The following is an 18,874-nucleotide window of genomic DNA, read 5'->3' as shown; positions in this document are numbered from 1 at the left end:
ATATTATATTATATTATATTATATTACATTACATTACATTACATTATATTATATTATGTTATGTTATATTATATTATATTATATTATATTATATTATATTATATTATATTATATTATATATAGCTTCCGGATTGGAACTGCTCCTGACGCTCTATCGTCTCCTTAGCAACCACCACAGGTCGTCATAGTAACACAGGGGTCACGTGACTGGCAACCTAAACAATTTTCCGGGGAGCTGACTGAAGGAGGGCGGAGAAGTAAGCTAGCTCCTCGTTTGTAACAGCAAGCACTATATAAAATCCCACCGCAGGAATGTGAGGGCGATGGCCGCCACTGACCACCGCCAGTCAAACTTTCGGCTACTTTCGCGGAGTGGAGCATCATGTCGAGGCGAGGGAAATACGTCTGCGCTTCAAACATGGAGAGCTGTCCCGGTCCGCTGAGCTGAGACAGAGCAACATGGGAGCCAGCGCTTCACTGTCACTCTGTGTAAGTCCAGATGAAGAGAGGGTTTAATAACCACTGGCAGCACATCTAATTACAGCACGGCATGCGTGGTTACCGAAATAAATGCTCTGTATGTCGGACAGCGTTCCGTTCTGAAAAGAGGAATTAAAGAGCTCTCTGTTTGTTTCTGTGGTAGAAAACTGAGCTTATGTGTTAGCGAGTTAACTTCAATTTAGTACTTTGAATGTCCATTCAACATATTGAAAGCATGGTTATTGGAATAGTTAATTCCTGACAGAATAAGCAGCGAATGTGATGATATTGTCTTGCTCACTGCAGTTCAAGGTGAATTTCTTCCACGAATTAAAAAACTAAAAAACACCTCTTGGATATGGAAATCAAGAATCTGGTTATTTTCACATGCTCCCATGCTCAACTAGGATTACTATTTAAAAAATTAAGCAAGTAATCGTAATAAATAAAGCTCCCACTTCTACTCTGAACACTGATGAGTCCTTTTTTTTTTTTTTTTTGCATTTTCTGCTCAATAAAACAATATATATTATATTATAGACTATAACTGTGGGCCATCAGATCATCAAATAACCAATAACCTGGGCATTAGTGTTTTAACTTCCATCACATGCAATCCTGCTTCATGTTAGCTCATAATTTGTGTTACGTGTACAATTTGTCTACTTTTTTACACCTTGGATTCATATATTTATATTACAAGCACAAAGGGGGCAGCACCTGTGATTTCATTATATGTAACTACTGTCAATAAATCTATTCTATTCTATTCTTTTCTATTCTATTCTATTCTATTCTTAACATCAAAAGATCAACATTTTCCTTTTCATTAAAAAGAAAATTAAAATGTTGAAGAATAATTCATTTCTCATTGCATGCAGACTGATGCGACTTCAGTGAGAATCCTGAGGCCAAGCGCTAAAGTCAGCCCGGAGCCCGTTGCTCCCACCTTGGTTTTAGAGCCTGAGCTGACATCCACGCGTGTGTTTGGAGTTGCTTTGGAAACGCTGCAAATGCATGGACAGATGGTGCATGGAATACCCGTTGTACTGAGAGACATGGTGGAGTTCCTGGATAGGAATGGTAAATGAGGCATAAACTCACTCCTTATTTTACCCTTCATGAGCTATGTCTATTAAATTAGTTTTGTACCCTCGCAGTGCTACCTTCATACTTAAACATCATGTGCGTTTATTTACTGACTGAATTTGTTTCCTTTGTCATAGGATTGCACCATAGAGGTCTGTTTCGCCTGTGTGGGTCTGTGGTGCGGACCAGGCAGCTAAGGCAGCGGTGGGACCATGGAGAGCGAGTTGACCTGGAGCAAGAAGAAGACGTTCCCACAGTGTCCTCACTCCTCAAGCTCTTCCTGCGGGAGCTACCTGTCCCCATAGTTCCCGAACCCCAGCGGAAACAGCTTGCCCTGAGCCTAACAGGTACTTGGAAGTTGAATAGGCTTCTTGGGATAAACTGATTGTAATTCCACTACTCAAAATGGATTTGTGAACACACTAACAATAGAACAATTAAGATATCTTTATGATATTGAATGCAAATCCTGAAACCTCCCGTGCCTATATGGTTGTCCTTTGTATGGCTTCGTCTCATTCGGCCATAGACACATGGCTGGACAAAGAACAAGCAATCCTACAACAGATGGTATGACCCCAAAGAGCCCAGATCTTAACAGTCAGTCTGGGATTATGGAAAGAAGCAGAATCAGCCGAGACAGCTTTAAATCCACAAATTGACTGGCAAGTTTTATCAAAAGCTTGAAACAACTTACCTGTTTTCAAGTGCGTGATTAAATTAGTGCAAGCAAATATTGATCATGCCAATGATGTATCAAGTGTAAAAAAAACCCAAAACAATATTTTGTTTTGAAAAATTGTGGCGTCTAACCGACTGTTTGAAACTATTTTGAGTTGAAATTTAAAATTGATATTGTGAGGTTTTAATTTCACCCTATAAGATAAATTGCTGTGAGTTAAAAAAAAAATGTATTAAACATTTTCCTTTCAATATGCTTATTTTCAGGATCTGCGGATGTGACAGAGATGAATCAGAGTCTGAGAGAAAATCTTTGCCACTTCCCCAATAGCAACGCCATTATTTTGTCCTACCTCATCCACTTTTTGTCCAGAGTGGCTGCTCACAGCCGTTCAAATCACATGCCTGTGGAAAATCTGGCAACTATCTTTGGGCCCTGCATCTTCCAGTAAGTTACCGCTATTAATGCCACGTTGAAATCTTCATTATCAACCTTCCCTATTTTGAGAAGGAGCTGCTCCCTGAAAGGAAATGGGTGTGGATTGTGGCTAATACCAGAGAGCATGGCACACAGACATTCAGACAGTTCTAACAGAAGTCATCAGCATTTTACCGGGTGTTTCTCCCTTCCTGTTTACAGAGCTCAGTCATCACTATAAACAAAGAGTCCTCTGGGAGACACAACACGTGTTTAAGTTTCTGTCAGTGTAGAAAGAAGTTATTATACTTAGTCAGCAGCCTTTGAACTGCCGTCTCGTCTGTGTCACTGACGATTTCCCTGAAAGTTAACGGCATGTCAATAGAATGTGGTACAAGTCACGCCATTAAGTTCTGCAATACTGGAAGGAAATACCACATAGTTGTAGCGGGATGAGACGGTGGCTGTTATTTGGCAGCAGATGTTGGAAAATGGCTTGTTGTTTCTGCTTCGAGTTCCGCAGGAATTAAGACAGAAATAGAGGAACTGACAAATGTTAGGATGGGTCACTGAATAGGATGAGAATGGGATAAACTGTACTAAAATGTGTCTACATAGCATTTTAATTAGATGTGTGCTAGGATAACCCGCCCACAGACAGACCGAACAATACCAGCTCAATAGTAGTAGTAGCAGTAGACATTTCTGATTGTTTGCTTGAACTTTTTTTTTTTCGTATTGTAAGATATCATTCATGGCTATTATGATCCACAGGGAATAAAAATCAAAGCCCCTTTCATCCTAGATTTATTCTTGTTGGTTTGAAATATCTGTCTGGTGAATAAGTAAGGCGAGACAGCTTTATTTGTATTGCACATTTCAGCAACAATGTTATTTCAAAGGGGTTTACCTTAACAAACTTTTACAAAGAGAGAAAGGTAAATAAAAGGAAAGGTAAACACAAACACAAGACGCTAAACCTGAAAACATTAAAGGAAAGGCAGCAGCAGACAGAAGCCTCTTCAGCTTGCTTTTAAAAGAACTCAAGAGTTCAAGCTGCCCTACAATTTCCAGGGAGTTTGTTTCAAATATTTGGTGCACACAAACTAAAAGCAGACTCTGCTGGTTTTGCTTTGAGTCTGGGAACAGAAAGCACGTTTGATCCAGATGTCTGGATGTCTCGTGATATAACAGAAGATCTGAGACGTATTATGAGACCAAACCATTCAGATGTTTTCTTTAGACCAGAAGCAATGTTGTAGTAAGGTTAATTTATGATTTCCGTTTATCTCCATTATGCTTTTGTCAAATAAACTAACGGAATATATCAGGGCGTATAATGAATCTTGATTGATACATAAAATCGTTGGTTGAATTGACTAATTATGTATTTCGGAGCAGTTTAATCCTAAAAAGTGTGTTTTAAAAATACACTTTAAAATATATTTAAATTTAAAAAATAGCTTTACCATGAATAACTATGTATTTTAGAGATTTCTTCTTGATAAAACATAATGTTCAGAAAAAAACCCTCAGATATTTTTTAACACCTGTTCTCTCAAGCACTTTTAGCTTTTCAGCTAAAATGATGTTCCTCTTTTTTTTCTCCACTTTTTTTTTTTTGTCAGAGTTAATGTTTCTCATTACATCTCCACCAGTCGGATGTTTTGATGTCTTGGCTCGACAGACATTGTAACACATGTTCTTCTCATGCATCATATGTGACAGCCTCTCCGCCAGCATTGGCCCCTATTACTCATCCATATTTGTCACCCAGACTTCTTCATGAACAGCCTGTTCCCCTCCTATGTATCTGTTATAAAATTCATGTGACAGACTACTTATGTCCCATCCCTTCCAACTGACCGTCTCTCTCTGTAAACACGCCTCTATTAATACTCACATTTCTCACATTCTCTCTGCTCGGTGTATGCACGCATTAACCTTCTACCACCATGCGTGCAGCTGGGTGAGACCTAAAAAAGATCAGAGTGGATGATGTCAATGACAGCTAGGCATATTTCAAACACACCGCCGCTCACACGTAAACACGTGAAGACCTTCTATTTTGGTCGAGTGGCAATCGCCGACCTCTCACATGTAAGTAAGATGTCTGACATAGCTTGGTCTCTGCTACTCAGAGGAGAAGTTGTTGACGTTGCCAAGCTTTGCAGGTGTTGCCTGTATAGTTGTTTATCTTTGCCAGCAGGAACCTCATTTTTCCTGTGTGGTCAGGTCATGTCAGTTTACTGCTGTGTATGCCTCCGTCCACTAGGTGGACCCCTTATCCTATATGGTTTTATATGGACGCTTAATGGAGAATACCATGTCAGGAATGTTTGACATAGTGTTGTTGTTCCTCTTTCTGCTCTTCACACAGTGTCCCAACAGGACCCAAGATGCTGGAGGATCAGAGTGTGTGTAACGCCCTGCTGCTCCATCTTCTGAGGAACCACATTGTCCTGCTGCCGGTCCTGACAGAGGACTCATCACTCACCTCCTCTTCGCCCCCTCCTCCTTCTCTCTCATCTCTTTCACACTTTGAGGTAAAAGTGCACGATCTCTCTTCCCAAACTCTCTTACCACAAACATTTTAATGTGTCTTCACCATAGCAATTTTGCAGGAACTGATGCAATTCAGGCCCTCGTTATCAAATAAAACAATTTATCAGGCTGTATGCAGATTGTGTAGACATCAAGAAACATCTTTAGTTTGCTGCAAAAGAAGGCATTAAAGGACAATAACGTCTTTAGATAGTAATATTATATTATATATACAGTATGTCTGTTTTCAGCTACTTTAGTTTTTTTTTTTAAATTCCCAATTAAACACAAAAATTCCAAAGAAAGATGCCACATAAACAAACAAACAAACAAACAACGTATCTGGAAAACATTTATAATGTAAACTTTTATTTATACGCCACCTTTAAGAACAGCATTCACAAAATGCTTTGACAGTAAAAATACACAAACATAAAAAAAGTCAGGCAAGACATGAGGAGACAAGCAAAAAATAAAGTAATACACTAAAATTTGTTCCATTAAGCACGAACAGAAAACTGTTAAGCAGGTAAATGAAAGAGGGATCTAAAAAAATAAAGTGGTCATATTTAAGATTGTTGTGTGGAGCTGGGATCAACTCTTTACAGAAATTGTTGTTTTTCATGATACTATAATAAGGTCATGACTATGAACCTGGAGGATTTTATATTCCGCAAATCAACATCTTGAATACTAAATAGAAAGCTCTGGAGTCTTCTCTGTTTGAGTTGAGGAGTTTTTCCAAATTGTTTTTTTTCCAAATTTACCTTGTACACTTGAAGTTATTTCTGTATAATACTTTTGTCTTATTGTTGTTGTTTATTTTGAGCGCGTGCTCATGTGTCCTCACTTGTCTTGTTGTTGGCAGGTCCGACCCAGCAGCTGTCAGTCGGAGCGCAGCGGCGTGGGCAGGCTGGAGGAACTGACTACCTCAGCGACAGCAGGTTGCACCTTCGAACAAGCGACACAGATTCAGCCTGCACTCATCAGGTACGGTCCACATCTAAAGTTGTGATTCTGCACAAAAATGTTGCTTTGTGGTGAGTACAGAATATAATGAAATACATGAATTCTGGTCTGCGTGTATAAATGAGTGGGACAGTCCAGAGTGATTGTTACTATAACCGAGTCATGAGTAACCACACCTGTCTGACTGTGCTTTGGTGTCTTAAAAACACATTAAAACTGTCACTGAACTCTGCCTTTAAATATCTTACCCAGGGGCAGTAATGAGGAGCTGACCTTTTTGCGGCATTTGGCTCTCTGGTCCGCATCATTTAGCGAGTTGTCAGATTGATGGGTGTGTCACTGGTGTGAATGCTGAAACATCATTCTGAAGAAAACGAAGGTTGATCTTTGAGGGTCTTTGTTGTTATTGACCTGGAAAAGATGTTAAATTGTCATTCATAGTTATATTTATGAGACATCTTATGAGTTTTAACACCTTTTAACACTGGCGCTTTTCTTTAATGATGTTAAAAGACAACATGGATCCTCAGTCAAGCATTGAGAGAAACTCACGAATGCTCAGTAGACTGACTGAATGCCCATAGACAAGGTTTCACTGCTCTAATGTGGCCTTTGAAAGAGTGAACGTTTGTTCAGGTAACTATAACATAATATTGCAGGAAAGAAACTTTCTATTTAGTTTCACCAATCCACACCCGGTTGGCATTGAAAGGTGACAAGTTGTTTGAAATGATTTCATTTTGGTCACATGAAAATACAGTTTGCCTGCTCTATTTGTATGTGTGCGGGTGTTGCCCCTCTGTCTTAATTGCCTAGAGTTGCGACTGTGAGTTTGACTGTTTCGCTGCGTTTTCTCTTGCAACCTCTGTCTGTAATGTCCAGTCATTTTAGGACGTAGCCAAAGAGCTAAAGTAGCGGGTCTGAAATCTTTGTTTTGTGTATAAACCTTGTCTTGCCCTGCTGACACAGCAGACGGTTGGAATCAACACAGTGGCTTACCTGCCAAAATACTTTTTATTTTTCAAAACTCCAAGCAACGTTGCATTATATTCATTTTGTCTAGCGCAGGAGTCAGTGAACTTTTTATAGAAGGGAGGTTTCAGTGTGAACTTTGTTTTTCTTGCATAAAAAAAGGATGAGGTATCCCACGTAGTTGCCTCGTCTCAGGTGTATTACATAAAGCGTGGACACGTGGGGATGCTCCACCCACATATTTAAACTGTAAGATCTTTTAGACACGACCTCCAACAAGAGGGTATACCGAGCCGGCTTCGTGTTTTCCTACTGTTTCTGTTTATCTTTCAGCTTCTCACAGCGCAAACAAATATCAATCATTTTCCACCAACAGCTTCCCACTCTCATCTGTTCTGCGGGCATTTTAGATGCTGCGTCATTTTAACAAGTTTGTTGCTTTCTACACCTCAGATATTGTCTGAAATCAATGGCACACAGCTCTTCCTCTGTATCAGGGCAAAGTTTTCTCTGAGATATTCTGTGGTCAATATTCAACACTACAATAAACGTTAGGGGGTTAAAAATACCACCATACTTAGAGCATAGGCACAAAATCCACATGGAGAAACAAATTTTTAATTGGGTTTATTTGTTTATTTTAAAGCCCTGGCCGGTTTTGATCATAACTGATGCTGAGCTTTCTCCAAACATTCTGTTCTTTCTTGCCATGTTTTGGCCCTTCATGTAGGTCATTAACTTTGATTGTAGTGCAATTATAGGTACAAAGGATTTTATTTCAAAGTGTCTGTTTTCTGTCTCTAACCATTTGCAGTTTTGATTCCAAAAGAAAACCTCAATAATAAATTCCAGTAGATGGACATGTGGGCCAGTCAAATCATGTGTTCCTGTTTTAGGTCAAATCTAAAAATCTAGGCCAGGAATCACATGGTATTTTGTTGGTAAATAAATAATCTTTCCTCCATGGTTCAAGTTTTTCTTTGATGAAATAAGCAACTATGAGTCCTGAACAGCGAACAATCTGTTTGGTGTATAAATCTTTGTTAGTTTTTGTGTTTTTGGTCAGTTTCTAGGTTCTCTCTCGAGTTGAGCTCTTTGGCCTACTTCCATCCACAACGCAGCGTCAGAGCCGGCATTATTAACCTTAAATATGAGCAACTGCTTCTGTACATGAATTCATATTTTTGTCTGTCTCTGTGGACTCCTGTGTGCCAGTGTGTGTGTGTGTGTGTGTGTGTGTGGTCATGGGTAATGGAAGTGGGTGGGCCAGCTCTCTGCCTGCGGGTGTCACTCGCGACCATTAAAGCCCTCATCGTTTGCGCTCTCTTTGCTGTATGCCTTTGGTTTGCTGCCGCTGCTCTAAAGCGGCAAGCTGCCGTCTGTCATATGTAATCTGTACGCTAGGCTGCTGCAAATTCAGGATTTATTTTTTTTTTTAAATTTTTTTACAAAGCATGTTTTCTTGCCTCATCTGCTTCAGCATCAGTGACAACCATGGAGCAACAGTCCTCCACAAGTGAGTGAGCTAAAGCCAGCTTGTCTAACAAGTATTACAATTGTTGACATGTGCTCTTTTTTTTTTCTTAATCTGCTCTTTTAAGATGATTTTGATGAAGGGATTATGAAAGCACTGCTTGCTAATCAGTTAAGATTGCTCCTCCTTGCAAGTGGCTCATTGGAGGTTTGTGGAGCATCACATCAATCACTGTTGATTTGTGACCAAGTTGTTTGTTTTCCCTCAGAGGCCACCAGTTTTCTGATTCGTGAACAGTATACTCCACTTACATCACCCTTCTAATATTCATCTCGGTGTCTATTTTTTCTTTCAGATTTTGCATATAGAATTTGTACACCAGCTTGAATGCACAAGGTGCATCAGTGTGTATTCAGTATTGCGCACTCATTTACTATACTGATGCAGTGTGTGAGTGATGCGTTGATATATTTTAGTTTCTTATAGGCTTATTGAAAAGCTCAGTATACATTTGAAATTATGTATGAAGTGGGAAAAACCTTACATAGTGCCTTATATTGGTTATAAGGAGTGACGTCATCCTTTGGTCTGGATTTTCGGGCATTTCTGTACGTACATTGGTTTTCCCCAGGTCCTCCAGGTTTCATCCAACAGTCCCCAAAATATTTGATTGAGGTTATTTCAGGACTTCAAAATGGCCTGCAGACATGGATGCGAGAGTATATATGTGCCTGTCTCTCTGTGTTTGCTCTGTGATGGACTGGTGACCTGTATCCTGCCTTCATCCACAATCAGCTTTGAGCTCCAGCGCCCCGTCACTATAAACTGGATCAAGTGGTGCAGAAGCTTGATGGGTGATGGGTAATGGGTAAAAATTTAGAAAAATATGGAAATTTTCTAAAATGAGGTTACAAAGCAGTCGCAACTAAAAAACAAAAACCATAGTGAAATACTTTGAGATTGTCCTTTGTATTTGATTTTATCCTCAATTTGTGATTTGTCTTTTAAAGTGCCTCCTTTGACCACCTCAGTATTAACTTAGTGTATTGTTTGCCTTTTTATCAAATCTCCGTAGCCCTGACACACCCGCGCAGGCTTGTGAAACCAGCTCTGACGTCAACACTGACATTCAGAAGTTGATTTCAGACCGGGAGGCTCTGGAGGAGAGCAGTGAAACCGTGGAGACGGGCTGTGTGCTCTTTTGCCCCACTGACCCGGGGCCAGAGAAACGTTTGTCGAGCAGACCACCTCAGAGCGTCCGGGGGGAGCCGTTGGAGACGGATTGTACCACCCAAGGGTAAGCACCACTCATATCAGTGTCATGTTACTGACAAATTATTATTCATTTTGCATTTTGTGCACCGTTTAATTCATTTCTTTTTTTTTCTTCTTTTTTTTTAATCAACAGGACATATTTACTATTTAATTCCACATCAACAAAGAGAGACAAGGAAGAAGTGGGCATGGAAAAGAATAGAAAGGCACTTTTCTTGTCCATCAAAGATGACCTTTCCACGGTGTGCACAACCATTGATCTAAGCTGTTTTGTTCTTGGTTTTAGTGTTTTAATCTTATTTTGCCTCACTTTTATTTTGTGTGCACTAACACTACTAATACACACTACCTGAGCTTGTGAAACTTCATATGCTTTCTGGATGGAGTATTTCGAAGGTCATATGATATGTACTGGTTTTTCAGGCTTCTGCTGACCGAGGGCAGAAATCAGAGAGCTGTACAGCAAATGAAAAAAGCCAAACACAGAGCACAGACAGGTGAGAAGAAAGACTCTTCTTGAGAACCATATAAGATTACCTGTTGTTGCAGTGATGTTTATTTCTACCATGTTCTTTTTAGTTTAACTCCTTGTTCATAGAGTTTGTTGGATAACATTTAAATGACATGACACTGAAATATGTTAAATGTTGAGACTCTATATTGGCAACAAATTTTAGGATTCAAACAGCAAAACCCTGAAAGAAGTAGTGTTGTTAGATGAAGCATATTAGTAGTATTGCAGCGGTTCATGAAGGTCAGCTTGAATTCTCTCCCAATTTCTTGCTACAAGTTGTTGTTGTTCATCTTAGCTCATTTCATCTCTGCGCCCCACAGTTAAGTGGAAAAGTAGGTTATGGGAGCAGTGTGCTGCTCACAGTCATGCTTTTGATATGATTCCAGTCCAAATAGCACTGCCTTGCCACAGGGCCTCACGTGGGGGCAGACCAACCAGCGAGATCAGATTGACCGAGCACAGCAGCATGCAGAGTTTTCGTTTGCGCCCCCACCACGGAGCGAGAGGACAAGTTCTCTCACTCATGTCTCATTAATGTCAGACCTAACCCTAATGACAGTGCCAGATGACTCCTGGCCACAGAGCTCCAGTGACGGCCTCACATTCTGCTGTGTGTGGGAGCAGAGCTAATGCAGCGTTGATTAAAACATCAGGGAAGCCATGACGCTGCAGTACGGTGGTGAAGCCACATGGACTGTGAACAAGCACGAAAAAAACTAAATAGTACAGAAATATTTGATTTGATTTAGATTAATTTATCTCAAAGAGTTGTGCTGCATATTTAACAGTTGTTGAGATGATTTTGTTTTCCAGTGTGCCGTGCTGCAGAGAGGACAAAGAGAAGGCAAAGGACAAACCCAAAGAGTCTGACTTGAAGGTAAACTGGCTCCCATTTCAATTCTACTCATTCACGACCCTGCAGATATTCTGTTATAACCCAGTCTGAGTTTCTGTGACGTGAATTTATTTTTAGTGCACATTTAAAAATAACAAACGTTGACCAAAGTGCTTTAAAAACAAAGTAAAAGGTAAGCCTCAGACCTGCAGGCTAACCAAATGTAATGCACTAATGCACTTAGAAACGCACTGCGGACAGAGAGAATCAGAGGCCAGGAATTTGTTTTTGAGTTCATCTCGAATTTTTAGGTCAAGAAGAAAGTTTTAAAGAGAAAAGGGGGCCGGACATATTTTTCCTCAGACTTTCATCTGGAGGTTACCCGATTAAGCCAAAATAGAGAACCTCTCAAAAGTTGAGCGGTTACAAACCACTGACAGTTCTGGAGATTGATGTTCAGTGTGCTTCAGTCTGGAGCAGTAGTTTATCTATTGGTCTCGACGTTTTCTAAAACGTTGATTGTATGGCTCGTGATTAAATATAACAGAAGAGAAATTGATTACCTCCCCATATGTGTCACCGTAAACACTTCTGATGCCCACATTGTTGTGTGTGTCAGAATGTTTTATTGTGACTAAGATTGAATCAGTGGTCATGCTGTCTGTCTTCAGACGAGAGGAGGAGAAGGAGGAGGAGGATGTCGTGTTTCTCCTGATGGCTGCACTGATTGCAGAGGCAGGGGCACCAGCTGTGACGTACGTTCTCCCTCCTCCCGGTCTTTCTAGATGGAATGCAGGGTGTCGGAGACATCCGGACGGCTGATACCTCCAGTGATTGTGTGGCGAGAGTGTCTGTGTATATTGTTTACACCTGTGTGTGTATTTGGAGGTGTGAGTTTGCCTGCATGTGGGTGTTTCGCTTCAGTAATAATAGCTCCGCTCCTTGCCCTCCCCTTCTATCCTTCCACCTCCTCTGTGTGACGCACAAAGCTGTGTTTTTTTTTTTTTTTTTATGAATGAAGAGGCGAGGAGGGTGAGGAAAAAAAAAGAAGCTAAGCCTTTATTTGATGCTGCTCAATGACGATGATGAAAATGATGTTGATAGTGGTGCCAGAGCATTAAGATTAACTTAAAATTGCCCCAAACAAATCTGAATCCTATTAGCACCTCTCTTGAAACCACCCACAGAGGCACACACACACACACACACACACACACACACATACACACACACACACACACAAACACACACACACACACACACACACACACGCACACACCCTCAGTTCACCGAGGCAAAAAGCAGCGTGACTCCCCACACCGCCATCAAATAGACTCCTTAGCTCAGTCTGACAACGTTGCTGTGGAAACGCCTCGCCATATACAGTACCTCGCTCTTCTCGTGCGCACACACCCACACCACACGCAACCACATGAGCGGCATTCCCGCCACCTCCCCTTTTTCTTCCACGCATGATGAACAACCCATGTGGAGGCAGTGCAGCAACAGAAGAGTCTGAAATGCCGGTCAAAGGGAACACCATGTGGATTTACGGATTCTCTTCCTAGTTTCTCTGACACTCACACACACTCGCTACTCCGTGGTTCGAATGGTCTGAAAATCTCATGATGCTATTATTGGAAGTGGAGCGTGCACATTAAAGAGATCCCATGCTGGATTGTGGTGATTATTAGGGGTCTGACTCACTGACCGTCAGAAAGATCCGTGTGTAGGTCATTGACTGCTCGCTGACTCACCAGCTCTTTGCTTGCACAGAGATCTGAGAGGAGCGACGACACGAGAAAGTCGCCTCGTAAGGATTGTTTCCCTCTTGCCAAGCATCCTGGTCACAGAGTTGTGTACAGCTTTTTGAATTTTGGATTCCCCAGGAAGACAAGGCGACTACTCATCCTCATCTTACAACTCTTACTGCCACAGTGGACTTATCGGAATTCCCAAGGAACACTGAAGATACAACCCTTCCCGACATCCCGCTTGCCCATCCTGTCTGCAACCCTGAGGCCATGTTCTGCTTCTGTTTCCAGAGCCCCTCCCTCAAACTACAAGCCCTAGGAGCTGACTCAGGAACACCGCCACCAACGGTGGTGCCCCAAGCTCAAGGCAGCCCACCTGCTCTGCAACAGCCTCTTACTGCTGAAGCAGAGAGCCTGTGTTTGAACCACAAGCTGCTCCTCCAGTCGCCTCCATCGCCACCCGCTCAGGATCGGCACACAGCCGACTCCTCACAGCCTGGTAAGATACTGATAAAAATGGTCTTTCTGAACTCACAGTTATAAACGTTTTCCAAGGGTATAGTGATTTTAAGAGTGGTGATTTATACCCCCATGTAGTTGAGTGGGCTATTTAAAGCGTCTCACACGTCATTGAGAATTAAAGCCATAATCCCGTCAGTGTGAGAGGGATTCATATCTACTGTATATACGCCGCTATTAATAGTGCTTCATTCATTATCAGTTTTTACTGCGCGTCTCTCCAAGTGCCTTCATTCCTGCGACGCCTTAACGTTCAGGAACTCTTGACAACGAAGTGTGAGCAGCATTATTTCCCAGAGCTGGGTGTGTCTTTTCTTGATAAGTTGGGTTGCAGCTCACCGAGATATGAAGCAGTTTGCATCACCTAATAGCTGCTGGCTTGAGTGTTGTCACATCTATTTATTAGATATTTATGTTAATTTGAGTTTAAAAAAAAAAAAATCCATATTATTCACTTAGTACTTGTTTTGGCTAAATGTTGCTGCATTTGCAGTATTGGTTACAGGTCTAATTATTCCACAGTAGCATTTTATGAGATTTATCTTTTATCCACCCCTCATTCATTTACAATCATTTCATCCTTTATTCAGCCTTTATATGGAATTCATTGAAGTATTTTGAGACTCACAATTTCAACACTCAGGTGTTGCTTAAGAATATTCCTGGACCTTTTTTTTTTTTTTTTTAAGTCTGTCCTAAAAAAACACAATAAAATGTTAATAATATGCAATCAAAACTTGTTTGAAAGTGTAACACTGACCAAAATGATATTGTATTTCACTTTTTTTTTTTAAATTATAAAAAAAACAAACTTAAATAGGTTAATATTTTCTGTCTGTGAAAATAATTCCCTCTCAATACAATCACAAACGTGATTTTTATCTGTGATGGTTTGAACTTAAAACAGTTTTAAATGTTAAGTACGTTTATTTCTGCAAATACAATCTAGCAATCTGTTAATATTTGATTTTGTTTCTCTCTCTTTCAGTACAAATGTCCTCCCCGCCTTCATCCGATTGCAGTCCTGTCCTCTCCACGTACTGTGATGGATTGTCTGGAGAGGACACTCTGCCAGGCCCACCGGGGCCCAACGCCAGCCCGCTCCTCTCTCATCTTATGACGAGTGACTGCCCCATCCCGTCCCCTCGCTGTCCCAGCCTCACCCACAGCCAGCGCTACAACCTGGACCCCGAGACGGCCCCGTCTCCGCCATGCTCGCAGCACATCCGCATGTAAGGCAACAGTTTCGTCACTACTTCTATTGGAGGTGACTCATCGGTGGGATTGTCACGGATTTGATGTTTTTTGCCACATTCGTAGGCAACAAGCGATTTTTATCAAGTGTTTGTTATCTAGCAGAGGTGTTAGTGTGGTAATGTTGCATCGATAGAGGGATGAATAATTTCAGGTGACAGATCAGTGCATGTGTAAATCAGGAAGTTGACATATACACTTTCTGTGTCCAGGGCTCGATTTGGTGTCCTTCCTGAGCCGGACGAAGGCTCTGTGTCCATCTCAATGCTCCACAGACACATCCACATGTTGAGGAAGAGGATCAGACGTTTTGAGGAACGTTTTGAACAGGAGAAGCACTATAAGGTGAACAGAGCAAGTGATATTCTAATATTAACATACTTTTCCAGATCCGTACTCGGAAACCTGAGGAGGCATTCAATTAGTTTTTTTGCTTATAATGCAAGGCTGACGAGGTTGAGTAATTTATGAACTGATGGGTGTTCTGCAAATCACAAACATCAGACTCAGACAAAGGGCTCCCTCTACTGACAAATTGAAGGAATTGCAACTTGTCACACTGGCTGTGAAGAAAACTGTCTCCGTGTGTGTGCGTGCGTCCGTGTGTGTGTGTGTGTGTGTGTGTGTGTGTGTGTGTGTGTGCCCCATCAAGATATATACTACTCATTCCAGGTCAGGTATACAGATAGACCCCTGTCCTGTCGTTGACACCGGTTTCTTTTCTGCAGCCCGCCCATAATGACAAGACGGCACATCCAGAAGTGGCCAGACTGATGAAGGAGCTCATCAAGAGTCGCAAGCAGCTGAAAGGTCAGTCGTATAACCGACACTCACAGAAATCGATGACTGCAGCATCCTCCCTCAATCAATCTTACTTCTCTCAGATCTTTGCGCTTCACTGTGCTGAATGACACATGTTCACTTTGTTGCCTGATGATTTCTTCAAACTTAACTGCACTCTTGATATGACAGCCTGTGTTTGCGGCACGTTAGAAAGGCAGTCGCGTTCCAAAGGGCACTTTACTGAAGCCTGAAGTGCAAACTTGAACGTGTTTTAGGTCCAGTTATGAAAAAAAGCACATCAATCCATGGGAGAGATTGATGAATAAACTTTAGAAAGCAAATAATCTTTTTCTTTAAACATACTTGTAGATTTGTATCTAAAAGTGCACAATTGATAGGATAAGCAAAGCATCACAACTGTCTATACTTTTGTTGTGCAAATTTAACTGCCACTGGTGTTTTTCAATGTTTTACAATTGAAGCTCAAGATTCACCCTGTTTAATTTGTGTTTTGAAGTTGGTTTAATCAGTGTAGTCCAATGTGTTGTTGAGCCTCTTTACAGTGTTGCAGGATCAATTTGAAACTTACAAACATCTGTTCAACAAAATAAATGTAGTAAAGGAGGATTTTTATGGCGCATAAAATATAAATAGTGGACTAAAATGTAAGTACCTGAAACCATACTTGAATGCAATACTGGAGAAATGATATCCTCATTTACTTACCATAATGACATGATTGCAAAACCGTCCATGTAAATAATACCAAACTACAACCAGACATTAGATTCATATGGTGCCAGCTTATGGCTCTGAAATACTATTGTCTGTTTTGCAGAGGTGAAACTCAGACAGTCAGAAGAATCGGGCCAGAAGAGTCTCACCTCCTCAGCAGAATCATGCAGGAACAATGTGGACCAACGGGAGGCCGTCCCGACGGGAACCGAGCTGCAGCAGCTTAACAACAACAGCAACGCCAAACCAAACGTGGAAGACACAGTCAACACCATAACCAACAGGATAAAGGAGAGGAGGAGGGAGCTGGGGCTGCCTGACAGCATCAAGGTTTGTACTGAGCGCTGCTGGTTAACTTTAATACTGGGTAAGGATTGTGTCAGGTCTGTTGAATGTTGCACTGACTGATAAAACCACTGACACCTCGTCCGTACAGGAGATGTCCCATTTCCAGATGAGTATGGAGAAAACCAGCATGCAGAAGTGTTTGCTTTACTTTGAGAGTCTGCACGGGCGACCGGTGAGAAAAGCCTCCGTCTATTGTTTAGTTTTTCTGTTATTCTCTGAAAATGTATGTCTTGTCATTTACTTCTAATTAAGTAATCTTGTGTTTCTGTGCTCTCATTCAGAGCACGAGGCAGGAGCGAACTCTGATGAAACCCTTCTACGATCGTTATCGTCTTCTCAAGCAGCTGCTTTCTTCTGTAACCACGACTGTCATTACAACTATTGTAAGTACACATTCATGGGGTAGTTATTCAAAAGAGGGTCAGGTCACTCTGCCCTCCAGTGGCTGGATAGAAGAATTGCATGAGTAAAATAATTCATGCCTCGATGAGACGTCGGCTGAAACTCAACTTGAGAGGTTCGAAAGTATCTCTAAGCGTTTTCTGTTTCTTGTTTGAATCTAACACGACAGCCTTGTGATTCCTCTGCTTATTGATGTGTCTGCGCAGGAGGAAGAGGACGGCTCTGATGAGGAACGTCCCAGACAGCGAAGCCCCAAGCAGCAGCAGCCTCTTTGGTTAAAATTTCCTCCATGCATTTCCTCAGAAGAATCGCAGAGTCTGTCCAGCCTCGAAACGTCTGACACGCCTCTGGTGTCGCCGCTAGACGAGGCGAGGAGTCTTCAGCCTCAGATTATCACCATGGCAACGCTACACGAAGCCTCCAGGTACGGTCCAAACCTAAAAATAGTCTTTTGCCTTCCATCCAAGAGCATGATGGCCGAGGTGCATTTATTGTACGTGATGACAGACAATTGAAATGATTAGAAAACAAACTGGTTTTGCAGATCAGAATTACTGGATCATCTCAGGATGGTTCGATCAGAGAAGCGGAGACTTCGCCAGGCGCTGCGGGACTTTGAGGATCATTTCCAGACGCAGACTGGCCGGTAACGGTGACGCCACACAAACCACACACGCGGCGCATCCAAAGTGCTCGGCTTTGAAATTTTATTTTGTCTTTTAATAAACTTGGAACATTTGGTTTTCAACAATGCCTTGTGAAAAACAAAGAGAGAGAGAAAAAAAAAAAAAAAAAAAACATCCACAAAAGAAATCCCATCGTAATGGTACGACGGTGTAATGCACACTCATTTAACGTTAATCCAGCACAGAGAGCTCAGGATAGAGACGAAGAGATAAGACGCTTGCTCTGAACTGTACACATCCTTTGTTCTGTACATGTTAGTCCTTCAAAAGTAAATACAGTTTAGTTTTTGTCTACAATACACACTGTACAAAGCTATCTGAGTAAGGCAACATAGGGACTATCAACCAGTTATGGAAGCTGCTGCAGGTTGTTCGGAAACTACGACAAGAACAAAAAAAAAAAAAAAAAAGTCTTGCCTAAAGTTTTGCATCTTTTCTCCTCTTTGCATTAACAGGGCTTGTCAGAAGGAGGACCGGGGACCAATGGCGGAGGAGTACTGCCAGTATAAGAGCCTCAAGGCGAAGCTCCGTCTACTAGAGGCCCTGCTCAGTAAACAACACGACTCAACCAAGACAAGTTGAGCTGCTCACAGTGGGACTTCCTTTCACCTTAACAGCACTTGATCCTATCTGGATGTAAAAAGAAAAAAAAAGGGTCTTGTTTTCATGCCATGCTCATTAAGTAGATGCACTTTACAAGAAGAAAATGGATGGACGTCGATGACAATCAGGATGAAGGCTGAATCACTGCAAAAGTCCTAAAAACGCATCCGTAACCATTCCAATGACTCATCCGACTAAAAACCTTATGTAGCAAGTGTGTTTGTTATTTAGCACAAATTGATGTCGAGGATAAAAGCGCTGTAAGAACTTGTTCCATTACTTTATGTATGATATGGCACCTTTTTTTTTTTTTTTAAACTCACTTTTCCTTGCCAAAATACTGCTGTTTGGAAAACTCTCCAACTTCAATGTGGGAACTGCATCATGTATATATACTTTTTTTTATTTTTTGTGCTATCTTGGCAAAAAAAAAGTGTAAGCTAAAATGCAATCAGTGAGACAACCCTGCAGTGTTTGTGCATGTTTGTTCTTTCAGTCCTACATTGTGCTATGATATGCATCAAGGATTTCATAGTCGA

At 41.3% G+C, this 18,874-nt stretch overlaps 1 protein-coding gene across 1 annotated transcript; it reads left to right on the top strand.

Annotated features, from left to right (window-relative positions):
• Positions 1–459: 459 nt before the first annotated feature.
• Positions 460–18,697, top strand: LOC308120405 (protein FAM13A-like; the record flags this gene model as incomplete). The annotated part of the gene is made up of 21 exons (XM_080481010.1): positions 460–489; positions 1,362–1,563; positions 1,707–1,916; positions 2,518–2,698; positions 5,049–5,214; positions 6,081–6,202; positions 9,703–9,924; positions 10,036–10,144; positions 10,326–10,399; positions 11,230–11,293; positions 11,923–12,006; positions 13,297–13,504; positions 14,513–14,756; positions 14,991–15,123; positions 15,507–15,588; positions 16,400–16,626; positions 16,733–16,816; positions 16,926–17,027; positions 17,253–17,470; positions 17,591–17,692; positions 18,188–18,697. 21 exons carry the CDS (start codon positions 460–462, stop codon positions 18,312–18,314), a joined length of 2,991 nt encoding a protein of 996 aa, XP_080337136.1. The 3' UTR covers positions 18,315–18,697.
• Positions 18,698–18,874: the final 177 nt, after the last annotated feature.

The sequence above is a fragment of the Lipophrys pholis genome, assembly GCF_963383615.2.
Source record: "Lipophrys pholis genome assembly, chromosome: 15".
Lineage (NCBI taxonomy): Eukaryota > Metazoa > Chordata > Actinopteri > Blenniiformes > Blenniidae > Lipophrys > Lipophrys pholis.
The sequence above is the reverse complement of the archived record's forward strand: the minus strand, read 5'-3'. Positions and strand labels throughout refer to the sequence as shown.